A 16924-nucleotide genomic window follows, 5' to 3' on the forward strand; every position below is an offset into this window, starting at 1 on the left:
TATGCATGCCACTATAAACTAAACATTGAATTAATAATGATAATACTGTGTTTCCTATTTAAAGATACACAATGCTTTACACTGCACATCTTAAGTTTCTAAGTGCTGTAACTAAGAGGTATTAGTATCATCCTCTAGCCACGGGAATGCAGATAATACACTGCCCCCCGGACACACACACACACACACACATTTCTACTACCGCACATGTACTATGCATATACTATACACACACCCACACACACAGTATGTCAGCCCAAGGTTGCGAGCTTCACACAGCTTTATATACCTGGGGGCTGAGGGCACACTATCGCTGACACAGATATGAAGGTCTGGTCTATTTTATATATGACCACAAGACATGCTATGCTGACCCAGTTCTTAATTCTAAACCTAGGACAGGGACAGTAGTCTTCTGTCCACTAGGATGACATGCTTGATGCCCTTTTGCAGGTCTTTGGCCTTGCATTGTCAGGGATAGGCTTAGGACTATGCATGCTAGAACAGAGCAACCTAATAGCCAAATTAAGTAAGGATACCAGATATAGATGCAGGTGGACACTCAAGACAGAGGGAATACCATGCAGAAGACATTCCCATCCCAACATCTTTAATCTCGAAACTCTTAAATGCAAGCATCTTAACTGATTTGGTCGGATGGCATGACCTACCAAAGACCGTAATTTATTCAGGATAGCAACTGAGTCTAAATCTGTAGTCCATCAATAGGAATCAAAATATGCACAACTAACAGAACAGTGCTTGTGCAAAACAAAGATGTTTCACTCTTGAGACAAACTACCAAAGGGCCAGTCACTCTAATGTAGTTTAAAGTAATCAAACAGGTGGTGGTTTTAGCCAAGGGTAAAATAAAGCCAGCACACATGTATTCCCCAAGTCTAAACCTCATGATTTGGTGATGTTCTGTTTAAATGTAGGGCGTGGGGCGTGGCCAAGATGGCGGCGTGTGCGGACGCGTCGCTCCCGAGCTACCGCCGACAGCCTGGTTTAGCGCTGGCCTAGAGCCTGTTCCAGCCTCCTGTCGGCACTGGTTTGGGGCCGGAGCAGTCCCGGTACTGTCCGGACTCGCCCAGCGTGAAGACGGTGCCTGTGGCAGCGGATCCGCGGCGAGGAGGGCGGAGCAGAGCGGTGGCGCCTGGGAGCAGTGGTGGACCCGGGGTGGATCCGAAACAGGGCCCCACGAGACCTCGTGGGCTCGGCAGCTCCCGATCTGACCCAGATAAGCCGGCCTTAACGGGAGAGAGCGAAAGAAGTTTGGACACCGTGGTATTGATCCGGTGGGGCCCGGCCCTCATGTTACCTGCGTGGGGCCTCTGTAGTTGGGTCTGCGTGGTAACGGTTGTGGGCCCGCCAACGAGGTTTGCTGCTTCCCGGTGAGGTGGCCGAGAGTTAGGTGCGGCGGCACGGCACGCCATGGCAGTGCCGGGCGGGACTGTGAGCCCGTTAGAAGCCATCGAGGTACGGAGAGCCCGCTGTGGGGGGCGGCCGGAGGAGAGTGGAGTGAGCGGCAGGGCCGGCTGGTGGCTGCGGATCCGACCCCCACGGAGACAGCCATGAGCCGGTGACCTTTGGAGTGGTTCCGGCTGAGTAGTGCCAGGGGAGCACATGACGATTATTGCAGCAGAGGCAGACGAGGCTCGGCTGAGCCTTCGGTGAGGCACGGCACCCCACTACCCCCCTGCCCCCCTGGGCCTACTTCGGCAATTCACGTGGGCCTGGATTGGATCGGGCCTAGCATCGCACCGGAGGGCCTGGAGTGCAAGAAGCCCCAGTGGTTTTGGCCCGCAGAGGTGTCTCGAGTCTCCGGAGTGCTGCCTGAACGGTCTGGGGCAGAGACTGCACGAGACGTCCAGTGATGAGTTAGGCCGGCTTTCAGGCCAGTACAAGACAGCGCTGTGGGCAAGTGTCCGGAGCTCCGGGGATGGCTTGTTGGCGTGGGCACCAAGCATCACACATCGAGGGGAGCCAGCGCGCTGGTAGGGCTCGGAGGATTGCCAGGAGGGGGGACCCAGCCGCCATTTTGAGACTCTGTGGCTTCTGGGCTGGAAGGCCCGTGGTGGCGGTAGTAGCCCAGTTGATTGAACTTTGGGTGAGGTGTGGTCCCCAGAGTGGAGTTGGACTGGGATGGAGCAGACTGGGGGAGCAGCGGAGTGGAGGTGGAAGAAGCGGCCTGCTTAGTGCCCCGGAGGGACCGGTAGAACTTGGTGTGCCAGTGCTGGGTACAGGCCCCCTCGTGAGGAGGCCTTGTGGGCCCATCGGTGCCCCTGTCAATATCGGACACTAGAGTGGAGCGAGTGCTGGCGGTCTGGAAGCACTGGAGCTGGTATAGACTTCAAGAGTCGGGGTGCTGCGAGCCTGGAAAGGCGAGGTAGTGAAGACTCCTGCGGCGAGATCTCCCAGCGCACCCAGAGTGTGGGGGTGCAGCCCTTGGGACTAGGTTGGTCGCAAAATTCGAGCTTGGGCTCCTGGGGCCGCTCAAGCATTAGGAACCCCAGCGAGGAGAGTGCACCAAGTCTACGGGTCGGTGGTATCTGGGACGCTCTTTGACCAAATCCAGGCGACGCAAGGACAAGACCTTGAAAGATCTGTTTGCTAAGGCGCAGGCGACTTCGCAATCCAGCTCCATGGCTGCTAACGTTACCCAACCCGCCCCGACCGAGAGGGTGAGTTGGAACCCACCACCAAATCTTTTTTGGAATCCTTGTTCACCACCCTGCGGCCGGATATCCACGCCCTGAAGCAGGAGTACGCAGGGTAGATAAGAAAGGTTCGCAGGGAGGTAGACGGTATTGGGGAACGAGTGGCAGACCTAGAAGGCAAAAGCGACGGGAAGGAAACAGAAATAGCAGCTCTGCAGCAGGAGATTATACGGATCCATGACCAACAAGTCGACCTACAGACGCACCTGGAGGATCTGGAGGAACGCTCCCGACGCCACAATGTGAGGATCCGGGGAGTATAGCTGTCTGAGGACTCGAAGGACTTGTTTCTTTTTGCTAGGTAACTCTTCAACCATGTTCTGAGGCGACCTCTGGATGCGGAGCTCCGCCTGGACAGGGCGCACCGGGTGGGCCCCTCATGTTCTGCCTCGGCCCCACCCACGGATATTTTAGTGTGTGTACAGGACTACCGCACCAAAGAGGAGATCCTTCAAAAGGCCCGCCAGATGCACCCCCTTTCCTTTAGAGATCAATTCCCAGTTCTGTTTCAGGACTAGTCTGCTCTCACCCTGCAGAAGCGCAGACTCTTTAAGCCGGTCACGTCCTTCCTGCAACAACGCAACATCTCCTACGGCTGGGGTCACCCGTTCCGCCTTGTGTTCAAGATGGACAATAAGCTCTATCAGCTGCGCTCTCTGTCCGAGGCCTTACATTTGCTGGGCATCGATCCACCAACTGCAGACAGCAACTAAGCCAGCCAGGCCGGGGACCACAATGACAGTTCTAGGCCTCAGTGGCGCCAGCAGAGGCGACGTCGCCAAGTGAAAAAACCTCTTGCGGCAGAGATTGTGGAGGGCCAGCGTGCTGCAGTGGAAGCGGTCGCATCGGATTTAGGCAAGTCCCAGCCTGGCTGACTTTTTAAACTCTTTATGGCCTACAGTATTCTTGTTCTTGGCCTCGGGCTGTTGGCGGGAGGGGGGGGCTTTGGAATTTGACTTTTCACCGGTGTTGTTGTATTACCAATCATCTGCGGATGAAGGACAATATGTTTCAACATGTTCTTTCTCTAGTTTGGTTTTTTTTGGGGGTGGGGCGGGTGGGGGGTGGAAGTGTAAGGTTCTTTGTCCACCGGTTGCCTACGTTTCAGTTAGGGGCTAGAGCATGGTACCCAGGAGGGGAAGTCCCGTGTAGGGCTCTAAGACCTGCTCCCGATTGCATGCTTCGCTAGATGCTTAGATATGATATAGGGTAGATATAGGGTAGATGCCGGTCACGTAGCTTAAAATACTCACAGTAAATGTGAGGGGCTTAAATAATCCAGTTACACCCAGGGCCGTACTACTTTGTTTAGAACAATCTCACGCTGATATTTGCCTTCTACAGGCGACAAATGTTCTGCAACGGGACCGCCTCCGGTCTCAGAAGTTTCCTTTTCAGTTTTTTTCTTCTAGCTCCACCAAGACGACGGGGGTTGCTATGCTTGTGTCTCACAAAGCAGCAGAAATTAAGGGTAGACTGCTGGCCTACCGGTTCTCTTTAGGCTCTATTACGTTTACTGCTGGCTCCATCTATGCACCTAATGAGGGTCAAGAAAGGTTCTTTCACATTGCGCTCACAGAAGTCACTACCACACCAGACCATCACATTGTTCTGGGTGGGGGGGCGCCTGAACTTAGTTTTCGATAACATTTTAGACAGATTGTGTCAACGCACCACCCAAGCTGGAGCCCTCTCTGCGGAGAGCCTGTCTCGTTTACGCGAGTTAGGTTTCAGGGACCTATGGCGCAGTTTTCACCCCCAAGAGAGGGAATACTCTTATTATTCTAATGCATATAAAGCGTATGCTCGTCTAGATTATCTGCTTGCGTCCTCGCCTACACATGCATTAGCTACTAAAGTGGAGATCTTTCCGATCACGCCCCGGTGACTGCAGTCCTTTCCCTCCCCCCGACTCAGCGCGCGCAGTGGACATGACGCCTTAGGGAGACGTTACTGCATCGCAGGGAAGTGGTAGCACGAGTTCAGCGCACCATCACAGACTTTCTTTCACACAACAGTAACACAGATACCACACTTGCATTGAAAGCCGTTGTCAGTGGTGAGTTTATAGCGATTTCTGCTGCAGACAATACTGAAAGGCAGCGTAAGCGAGACAACCTCACCCAGCAAGTCAGGGAACTGGAACAAATGCACCAAAGAACGGGGCTCCTATAGTGTGGAGGCAGCTGAAGGCGATTAGGCAGTAGCTAGCGGCTCTCGACGAAGATAGGGCAGAGTTCGCCGCTTTGCGGTTACGCCACGCATACTACACCGGAGGGGATAGATGTGGGTGGTTACTAGAACACAAGTTACGGGAAACCAGACTACAGCAGTCAGTGCAGGAAATCGTTAGGGGCGAGGGTCAACGCGTCTCAAAAGATCATGATATTGCCGAAGCCTTCAGGGATTTTTATGCTGACCTCTATACCGGTGATGCCTCAGTCATCCCGGAGGATAACACGTTCTTGTACTCCATCCCCCTTCCGTCCCTCTCACGGGACCAGGCGGATCAGCTGGAGCAAGATATCCGGCCAGAGGAAGTCATGGCTGCCATCTCTCGCCTCAAGACGGCAAAGACCCCGGGGCCTGATGGCTTTCCGGCGAGTTTTTACAAAACATTCTGCGTGCAGGTTGTCCCCCTTATTGTGCGCCTTTTTAATTCCTTCTCCAAGCCAGGGGCGATCCCGAGTGATCTCCTGGAGGCATCCATTGCAGTCATACCAAAACCGGGAAAGGATAGGTCGCAGTGTGGGTCATACCTCCCTATATCGCTTCTAAATGTCTACCTCAAATTATACACAGGGATTTTGGCTGCCAAACCTCCGACTATACTAAACGGGCCCTCCATCTCATTGAGAAGGCCACGCGCACTGCGGGGGAATACATGATGTTGGCTATGGACGCTGAGAAGGCGTTTGATAGGGTTCTTGAGAAGGCGGATTGGGACAGAAGTTCCGTACATGTGTCCTGAACTGTTATAAATTTCCGGCCGCCACGGTGCAAGTCAACGACTATACATCCCTGTGGTTTACCATTGGGAGGGGACGAGGCAGGGGTGCCCACTAACGCCCCTCCTTTTCACCCTTTACATGGAGCCGTTGGCGCAGAAATTGGGGCTTAACCGAGGAGTGTCGGGGATCAGGTTTAGGGGTTATGTCCACACGATTAGCTTATATGCGGACGATGTCCTGATTTCATTGTCCCAACCTATGGTGGCACTGCCCGCCTGTCTTAAAGATCTGGAATTATTTGGTCAGGTCTCCGGATTCAAGGTCAATACAGTACATCGGTGGCCCTTGACCGGTCTTTAGCGAAACCCACACGTGAGTTGTTGCAAGCAGCGTTCCCTATTCAGTGGGCGGCAGAGGCGGTTCCTTGCTTGGGGGTTCAGCTGGCACCTTCCCTGCGGGATACAGTCACAATCAACTACGCCCTGCTGAGAGCCAAGATTCGACGGGAGCTGGGGCGGTGGAAACACTACCCATTGCTGTGGCTGGGTAAAGTCGCGGCGATTAAGAGGACTGTCCTCCCTCAGATTTGATATTTATTTCGCACTATCCCTCTATGACCCCCATTGGGCTGGATAAAGCAAATGCAGTCGGAGTTGGCTCAGTTAATATGGAACGGGCGAATGCCGCGTCTGAAGCTACGGCTGGCAATTCATCCGCCGGAGAAAGGAGGAATGGGACTTCCAGATTTACTGCTAGTCCTGGTGGAATGGAGTAGATGGGAGTCTGAAAAGCATTGGCTATTTCAAGACCAGGCCGTGGCTGGTAGGCCCCTGCAGGAAATTCCCTTCCTCCGCAAAAAGCATAGACCCCCCAATCTCTACGCCTCCTATATTACAAGGGTTCCATTGGATGTCTGGGACCAGACGAATGGTAGCCATGAACTCACCACTTTACCGTCCCCCCTTACTCCCATTGTGGACAATCCTGATTTCACTCCGGGTATGGATTCAACAGCATATGCGAGAAGGAGGCCGGCAGGTTGTCGGTACCTCTTTCATATGTATACAGCGGAGGGGATAGTTCAAGCAGGAATATTGGATGCCAGAGGGGGAGAGACTTCTATACTTGCAGGTTCGGCATTGGGCGCTTAATGTGCAAGTACGTTCTGTGGCTGACAGACGCCTTACCCCTTACGAATACTGGTTACTCATGCGCACAATGGATAAAGAGCTAGTTTCGGAGCTATACAAGATGGTGCAGGTTAAAAATACTCACGTTTATAGTGCTGGTTGGGCGCGCCATGAAGAGAGAATTGGGCAGGACACTTAGTCATAAGGGGTGTGAGGGAATATATCACAGAGCGTGTCACTCTGCATACCATATGGGACTCACGAACACACTTACCAAGATTGCGACCTATTGGTACTATACCCCCGAGCGCCTCCATGAAATGGACCACAGTAGGGACGCACTGTGCTGGCGGGGTTGCGGGCATGTGGGTACACTAGTGCATTTGCTTTAGGACTGCGCGTAACTCCAGGGGTACTGGAAACAGGTTTTAGATCAGGTAGATGTGCACTTTGAGACGGAAGTTCCCCGTCTCCCATCGTACGTTCTTCCAGGGCTATTGTACCCGCTGTGCTCCTGCAGAGGTCGCCTGATCTCGATAGCGCTGGGCTCGACGATGCAAAACATTCTCTTGCACTGGTGGTCTGCGAAGGTCCCTACATTTCAGGGGTGGTTACATCGCCTCTGGCTAGTACTAGGTATGGAGAAGCTCTCGTTGACGGCGGCTAGGGAGGGGGCCAGAACTGTGGCAGCCCGATATCTTAGATTATTGCGTCTCTCAGACACAGAGGGTTGAGGGCACGGCTGGGTTCGAGATGGGTGCGAGGGCACACAGGCAGTGGACACTGAACAAGGGTGGAGGGTGGGAAAAGGGGAGTGGGGGGGTTTGGGGGAGTGGGGGTTGGAGTAGATGTTCTTCTGTCTTGCTGTTTTTTCCTTTTCAGGATTGCACGCTATAGCTCTCTTTGTTAGTTTAAGCTTCTAGTGGTACCGTTGGCCTCATTTGCCCTTGATTCTTGAATTTGCGTGATCTCAAAGTATGTAATGGTTACATCAGTACATGTATGAATATTTGTGTGGCAATCCTTCAATAGAAATGATTTAAGACTAAATGTAGGGCGTGGTTAACAAATATTGCAAAGACTATGAAAACACAGATGAACTTTAGGAAAATTATGACCTCAAAGACATTTATGTACCACACGAGATACCGGATTTAACAGAATAAACTGTCTGTTTCAGTCATTAAAGACACAGCAAATTCAGAGGAGGATACTGGCCTCTGTGGTAATTTCATTTTAAAGTGCACATTTCAACATGATATAACAATGTGTGGTGGAACTGCACATAAAAATCAAAACATTCTCACCGTTGCAGACTTTTTGCTGGAAGCAGAGGAAGGCCGTATGGTTTCGGAATGGGGTGAGCGAGAATGGTTTTCATCCTCTTCCTCCTCTTCTGTTTCCTCCTCATCAAAGTTCAAACTGCCTGAAATACCTTCCAATAACAAAGGAGAGGCAAAGAAATAAATACGGTTCTATCTTTATTTAAATCACACATTTCAGTCTTTCACACTGTATAATTCCACTCTCAATTGACAGATCCTTGGTTTAATATTTCTCACAGGAAGTCAGAGTTAAAATTAGAACATTAAGGCCTTGCTCCAGGGATTAGCAGTGCTGCAACACCAGACCCTGTTTTAAGAGGTGCAGATTCACACCTAGTAAAACTGCTGTTGAAAGAGGCATGGGTGAGGGTTGAAGCAGTGACCTTCACCCGAACTTCTGTAGTATTACAGTGGACCATCCAAGCAGGACTTGCCCATTAGACTGCCTCCGGGTACCACCTCCCTTGCAATTTACCTCCTGCTCAGAGGTTACTATCTAACGAGCTACATGGGAAATTTCCCATGTAGATTTAACCATAGGTTAAAAGGTGAGACAGTGGCAAGACATCTTACTTAGGAATAGATTAAGTTTAATAGAAAATCAAAGAAAACCTAGACTTGAAAAGTATTATAAATTTTCTTTTTTTTTGTAAACATCTTTTTTTTATCAAGGTTTCAATGTTACATCAGACCAAGTAAATCACATTTTCAAAACAGTCGTAAAATTAGTGTTTGAGGCATAGTTGCAGACTTCACCAGACATTTGCCCCATCAAATCACATCAGATTTTACGCCCAGCGCCTCCCCCGCCCTCCAGGTTCTGTACTCTGTGTTGATAGAGAAATGCATATATGTCCCCTATGAGCATTTCAGTTTCCCCACATTCGATCCCACTTCCGGGGGCATCCCCTGTTTACATAAAACGTGTCTCGCTTCCATTCCTCGACTGATGGCACCTCCTGTATACTCCACCCACTGGCGATGTTTCGCCTTGCTATTACCATTCCCAAAGTTGCCCATGCTTGTTCCATACGGGTCATATCTGTTGCTTCCCATATATTGAGGAGGCATAGTTTCGGTTGGAGTGAAAATTCCTTTCCACATACCTGTTGTATTTGTAACATTGCCCCCTCCCAGTATTGTTGGACTATAGTGCATTCCCATAGTATGTGCCAACTTGGGTACAGTTTCTGTTACATAAGGCATTTTCTTTTTTTCCCATTGTTTCACAGGAATAATACATTCTATGAAGTACTTTGAGCTGTATCAATCTAAATCTAGATGTTATAGCTACTTCCCACTGAGAGAACAGTGCTTGTTGCCATTTCATTTCTTCAATATTTCCCAAGGCAGTCTGCCACTGTTAGTAGAGTTGTGTAAGTATCGGGTTGGTTATTAATGATCTTTTGATACGTCTGGGGGATGGAATTCCGAGCCATATAATCTGTTAGCAGTCTGTCCTCTAGTGGGGTGGCCTCTGGCAGATCTTGGTCAGATGCGATGACTGTTGTCAGTGCATGTTTGATTTGTGTGTACCGGAATGTCTCTGTCTCTGACATTTCATTTTCTGTTTGTAATTCTGCGAACAAGAGTATTTTCCCTCTATGCCATAGATGGCATACCTTTAATATCCCAATAGTATCTCATTTATGGAATCCCAGACATGTACGGAGATTCCCCAGTATTTCTGCCTCCCAAAGTTAAGAAGCCTGTGTTAGTTTATTATGCCATCCTAGTTTCCTTGTCACTCTGTGCCAAAGGGAAACAGTTTGTTCTGTCGGGCCAGTTAAATGTTGATGAATTAGAGTGATGTATAGGGAGGTTTTATAGCCCCCTGGACCCATAAGCCATCTATCCATCGGATATGCAGGATCGTCGTAAGGGCGGTGTACCCAGTGGATGATAACAATTAACTGGGCTGTCAAGTAGTATGCTCTCACGTCGGGCAGTGCTATCCTACCATCATACCATCCCCGGGTCAATTTATGGATCGCTATTCATGGTGGCTTACCATTCCATAGTAATGTCCTAATTTCCCCTTCTATCATGTTGAAGTATGTCTTTGGGACTTTGTGTGGTGTATTTGTAGGATATAGAGGAACCTAGGTAAAGCCCTCATTTTAACAAGCATTTGCAATGCAATAGGTCTCGCATTAGGAAAGTGTGAGCTATTGGTATTGTAAATGACAAACTTTATATTTCTGTGTTGGTTTTGAAAATAGCGAAATTAATAGCTTTGTCATTTACAATGCCAATAGTTATAACTTTCGCAAATGTGACACCTATAGAATTTGTAATGCAATATCTGTTGTATGTACGTGACTTAGATGTATTGATATTACAAATAACAATGGCTTTTAATTATTTTAAATAATTAATACTTAAATAAAAGTTATTGTAATATATAATGGCAATAGCTTAAACTTTTGTAATAACTTTTGTGAAGATTATGTTCAGTGTATCTTATTGTGACGAAAATCCAAGAACAGAAGTGAAATATTAACATCTTTTTGTGACATTTGTAATACAGCTTGAAACATTGAGAGAACATATTTGAACCAGTTGTTGAATAGTTGAACAGTTTGATGCTGTGGTGGCGACGAGTGATGCTGTGGCGTTCAGTGATGCTGTGGTAGCGCATAGTGATGTTGTGGTGCCCGGAGTGATGCTGTGCTGGTGCTGAGAGATGCTGTGGTGGTGCTGAGTGATGCTGTGGTGGTGCTGAGTGATGCTGTGGTGGTGCTGAGTGATGCTGTGGTGGTGCTGAGTGATGCTGTGGTGGTGCTGAGTGATGCTGTGGTGATGCGATAGATAGATAGAGCGCGATAGATAGATAAATAGATAGAGGGAGCGCGATAGATAGATAAATAGATAGAGTGAGGGCGATAGATAGAAAAATAGATAGAGTGAGGGCGATAGATAAATAGATAGAGTGAGGGCGATAGATAAATAGATAGAGTGAGGGCGATAGATAGATAGATAGATAGATAGATAGATAGATAGATAGATAGATAGATAGATAGATAGATAGATAGATAGATAAAGTGAGGGTGATAGATAGATAGATAGATAGATAGATAGATAGATAGATAGATAGATAGATAGATAGATAGATAGATAGATAGATAGATAGAGTGAGGGCGATAGATAGATAGACAGATGGATAGAGTGAGGGCGATAGATAGATAGACAGATGGATAGAGTGAGGGCGATAGATAGATAGACAGATGGATAGAGTGAGGGCGATAGATAGATAGACAGATGGATAGAGTGAGGGCGATAGAAGATAGACAGATAGATAGAGTAAGGGCGACAGATAGATAATGTGAGGGTGATAGATAGATAGATAGATAGATAGATAGATAGATAGATAGATAGATAGAGATAGATAGATAGATAAAGTGAGGGCGATAGATAAAGTGAGGGCGATAGATAAAGTGAGGGCGATAGATAAAGTGAGGGCGATAGATAGAGTGAGGGCGATAGATAGAGTGAGGGCGATAGATAGATAGACAGATGGATAGAGTGAGGGCGATAGATAGATAGATAGATGGATAGAGTGAGGGCGATAGATAGATAGACAGATGGATAGAGTGAGGGCGATAGATAGATAGACAGATAGATAGAGTGAGGGTGATAGATAGATAGATAGATAGATAGATAGATAGATAGATAGATAGAGATAGATAGATAAAGTGAGGGCGATAGATAAAGTGAGGGCGATAGATAGAGTGAGGGCGATAGATAGAGTGAGGGCGATAGATAGAGTGAGGGCGATAGATAGAGTGAGGGCGATAGATAGAGTGAGGGCGATAGATAGAGTGAGGGCGATAGATAGAAAGATAGACAGATGGACAGAGTGAGGGCGATAGATAGACAGATGGATAGAGTGAGGGCGATAGATAGAGTGAGGGCGACAGAGTGAGGGCGACAGATAGAGTGAGGGCGACAGATAGATAATGTGAGGGTGATAGATATATTGATAGAGTGAGGGCGATAGAGTGAGGGCGATAGATAGAGTGAGGGCGACAGATGGATAGATAGAGTGAGGGCGATAGATAGATAGACAGATGGATAGAGTGAGGGCGATAGATAGACAGATAGACAGATGGATAGAGTGAGGGCGATAGATAGACAGATAGATAGATAGACAGATAGACTGAGGGCAATAGATAGAGTGAGGGCGACAGATAGAGTGAGGGCGACAGATAGAGTGAGGGCGACAGATAGAGTGAGGGCGACAGATGGATAGATAGAGTGAGGGCGACAGATGAATAGATAGAGTGAGGGCGACAGATGGATAGATAGAGGGCGATAGATAGATAGATAGAGTGAGGGCGACAGATGAATAGATAGAGTGAGGGCGACAGATGGATAGATAGAGTGAGGGCGAAAGATAGACAGATAGATAGACAGATAGACAGATAGATAGACAGATAGACAGATAGAGTGAGGGCGACAGATAGACTGAGGGCGACAGATAGACTGAGGGCGACAGATAGACTGAGGGCGACAGATGGATAGATAGAGTGAGGGCGACAGATGGATAGATAGAGTGAGGGCGACAGATGGATAGATAGAGTGAGGGCGACAGATGGATAGATAGAGTGAGGGCGACAGATGGATAGAGTGAGGGTGACAGATGGATAGAGTGAGGGCGAAAGATAGACAGATAGATAGACAGATAGATAGACAGATAGACAGATAGACTGAGGGCGACAGATAGAGTGAGGGCGACAGATAGTCTGAGGGCGACAGATAGACTGAGGGCGACAGATAGACTGAGGGCGACAGATAGACTGAGGGCGACAGATAGAGTGAGGGCGACAGATAGAGTGAGGGCGACAGATAGAGTGAGGGCGACAGATAGAGTGAGGGCGACAGATAGAGTGAGGGCGACAGATAGAGTGAGGGCGACAGATAGAGTGAGGGCGACAGATAGAGTGAGGGCGACAGATGGATAGATAGAGTGAGGGCGACAGATGGATAGATAGAGTGAGGGCGATAGATAGATAGATAGATAGAGTGAGGGCGATAGATAGACAGATAGACAGATGGATAGAGTGAGGGCGATAGATAGACAGATAGACAGATAGATAGACAGATAGAGTGAGGGCGACAGATAGACTGAGGGCGACAGATAGAGTGAGGGCGACAGATGGATAGATAGAGTGAGGGCGACAGATGGATAGATAGAGTGAGGGCGATAGATAGATAGATAGATAGAGTGAGGGCGATAGATAGACTGAGGGCGACAGATGGATAGATAGAGTGAGGGCGACAGATGGATAGATAGAGTGAGGGCGACAGATGGATAGATAGAGTGAGGGCGACAGATGGATAGATAGAGTGAGGGCGATAGACAGATAGACAGATGGATAGAGTGAGGGCGATAGATAGATAGACAGATAGATAATGTGAGGGTGATAGATAGATAGATAGATAGATAGATAGATAGATAGATAGATAGATAGATAGATAGATAGATAGATAGATAGATAGATAGATAGATAGATAGATAGATAGATAAAGTGAGGGCGATAGATAAAGTGAGGGCGATAGATAAAGTGAGGGCGATAGATAAAGTGAGGGCGATAGATAAAGTGAGGGCGATAGATAGAGTGAGGGCGATAGATAGAGTGAGGGCGATAGATAGAGTGAGGGCGACAGATAGAGTGAGGGCGATAGATAGAGTGAGGGCGATAGATAGAGTGAGGGCGACAGATAGAGTGAGGGCGACAGATAGAGTGAGGGCGACAGATAGAGTGAGGGCGACAGATAGAGTGAGGGCGACAGATAGAGTGAGGGCGACAGATAGAGTGAGGGCGACAGATAGAGTGAGGGCGACAGATGGATAGATAGAGTGAGGGCGACAGATGGATAGATAGAGTGAGGGCGACAGATGGATAGATAGAGTGAGGGCGACAGATGGATAGATAGAGTGAGGGCGACAGATGGATAGATAGAGTGAGGGCGATAGATAGACAGATAGACAGATGGATAGAGTGAGGGCGATAGATAGATAGACAGATGGATAGAGTGAGGGCGAAAGATAGACAGATAGATAGACAGATAGATAGACAGATAGACAGATAGAGTGAGGGCGACAGATAGACTGGGGGCGACAGATAGAGTAAGGGCGACAGATAGAGTGAGGGCGACAGATAGAGTGAGGGCGACAGATAGAGTGAGGGCGACAGATGGATAGATAGAGTGAGGGCGACAGATGGATAGATAGAGTGAGGGCGACAGATGGATAGATAGAGTGAGGGCGATAGATAGACAAATGGATAGAGTGAGGGCGATAGATAGACAGATGGATAGAGTGAGGGCGAAAGATAGACAGATAGATAGACAGATAGACAGATAGATAGACAGATAGACAGATTGAGTGAGGGCGACAGATAGACTGAGGGCGACAGATAGAGTGAGGGCGACAGATAGAGTGAGGGCGACAGATAGAGTGAGGGCGACAGATAGAGTGAGGGCGACAGATAGAGTGAGGGCGACAGATAGAGTGAGGGCGACAGATAGAGTGAGGGCGACAGATAGAGTGAGGGCGACAGATAGAGTGAGGGCGACAGATAGAGTGAGGGCGACAGATAGAGTGAGGGCGACAGATGGATAGATAGAGTGAGGGCGACAGATAGAGCGAGGGCGACAGATGGATAGATAGAGTGAGGGCGACAGATGGATAGATAGAGTGAGGGCGACAGATGGATAGATAGAGTGAGGGCGACAGATGGATAGATAGAGTGAGGGCGACAGATGGATAGATAGAGTGAGGGCGACAGATGGATAGAGTGAGGGTGACAGATAGACAGATAGATAGACAGATAGACAGATAGATAGACAGATAGACAGATAGACAGATAGAGTGAGGGCGACAGATAGACTGAGGGCGACAGATAGAGTGAGGGCGACAGATAGAGTGAGGGCGACAGATAGAGTGAGGGCGACAGATAGAGTGAGGGCGACAGATGGATAGAGAGTGAGGGCGACAGATGGATAGAGAGTGAGGGCGACAGATGGATAGATAGAGTGAGGGCGATAGATAGACAGATGGATAGAGTGAGGGCGAAAGATAGACAGATAGATAGACAGATAGATAGACAGATAGACAGATAGAGTGAGGGCGACAGATAGAGTGAGGGCGACAGATGGATAGATAGAGTGAGGGCGACAGATGGATAGATAGAGTGAGGGCGACAGATGGATAGATAGAGTGAGGGCGACAGATGGATAGATAGAGTGAGGGCGACATATGGACAGATAGACAGATGGATAGAGTGAGGGCGATAGATAGATAGACAGATGGATAGAGTGAGGGCGATAGATAGATAGACAGATAGATAGAGTGAGGGCGACAGTTAGAGTAAGGGCGACAGATAATGTGAGGGTGATCGATAGATAGATAGATAGATAGATAGATAGATAAAGTGAGGGCGATAGATAAAGTGAGGGCGATAGATAAAGTGAGGGCGATAGATAAAGTGAGGGCGATAGATAGAGTGAGGGCGACAGATGGATAGATAGAGTGAGGGCGACAGATGGATAGATAGAGTGAGGGCGATAGATAGACAGATGGATAGAGTGAGGGCGATAGATAGATAGACAGATGGATAGAGTGAGGGCGAAAGATAGACAGATAGACAGATAGATAGACAGATAGACAGATAGAGTGAGGGCGACAGATAGACTGAGGGCGACAGATAGACTGAGGGCGACAGATAGAGTGAGGGCGACAGATAGAGTGAGGGCGACAGATAGAGTGAGGGCGACAGATGGATAGATAGAGTGAGGGCGACAGATGGATAGAGAGTGAGGGCGACAGATGGATAGATAGAGTGAGGGCGATAGATAGACAAATGGATAGAGTGAGGGCGATAGATAGACAGATGGATAGAGTGAGGGCGAAAGATAGACAGATAGATAGACAGATAGACAGATAGATAGACAGATAGACAGATAGAGTGAGGGCGACAGATAGAGTGAGGGCGACAGATAGAGTGAGGGCGACAGATAGAGTGAGGGCGACAGATAGAGTGAGGGCGACAGATAGAGTGAGGGCGACAGATAGAGTGAGGGCGACAGATAGAGTGAGGGCGACAGATAGAGTGAGGGCGACAGATGGATAGATAGAGTGAGGGCGACAAATAGAGTGAGGGCGACAGATAGAGTGAGGGCGACAGATAGAGTGAGGGCGACAGATAGAGTGAGGGCGACAGATAGAGTGAGGGCGACAGATAGAGTGAGGGCGACAGATGGATAGATAGAGTGAGGGCGACAGATAGAGCGAGGGCGACAGATGGATAGATAGAGTGAGGGCGACAGATGGATAGATAGAGTGAGGGCGACAGATGGATAGATAGAGTGAGGGCGACAGATGGATAGAGAGTGAGGGCGACAGATGGATAGATAGAGTGAGGGCGATAGATAGACAAATGGATAGAGTGAGGGCGATAGATAGACAGATGGATAGAGTGAGGGCGAAAGATAGACAGATAGATAGACAGATAGACAGATAGAGTGAGGGCGACAGATAGACTGAGGGCGACAGATAGAGTGAGGGCGACAGATAGAGTGAGGGCGACAGATAGAGTGAGGGCGACAGATAGAGTGAGGGCGACAGATAGAGTGAGGGCGACAGATAGAGTGAGGGCGACAGATAGAGTGAGGGCGACAGATAGAGTGAGGGCGACAGATAGAGCGAGGGCGACAGATGGATAGATAGAGTGAGGGCGACAGATAGAGCGAGGGCGACAGATGGATAGATAGAGTGAGGGCGACAGATGGAT

General features: G+C 48.8%; 1 protein-coding gene across 2 annotated transcripts in view; it reads right to left on the reverse strand.

The window, feature by feature from the left end:
- The window catches only part of TULP3 (TUB like protein 3), a 522214-nt gene that overhangs the window by 282586 nt on the left and 222704 nt on the right, over positions 1–16924 (reverse strand). For both annotated transcript variants that reach the window (XM_086952811.1, XM_086952812.1), the window contains one exon: positions 8109–8236. In XM_086952811.1, the coding sequence (XP_086808937.1) occupies positions 8109–8236 (128 nt within the window). The remainder of the gene's footprint in view (positions 1–8108; positions 8237–16924) is intronic.

This window comes from Lissotriton vulgaris, chromosome 1_2 (assembly GCF_964263255.1).
Source record: "Lissotriton vulgaris chromosome 1_2, aLisVul1.2, whole genome shotgun sequence".
NCBI lineage: Eukaryota > Metazoa > Chordata > Amphibia > Caudata > Salamandridae > Lissotriton > Lissotriton vulgaris.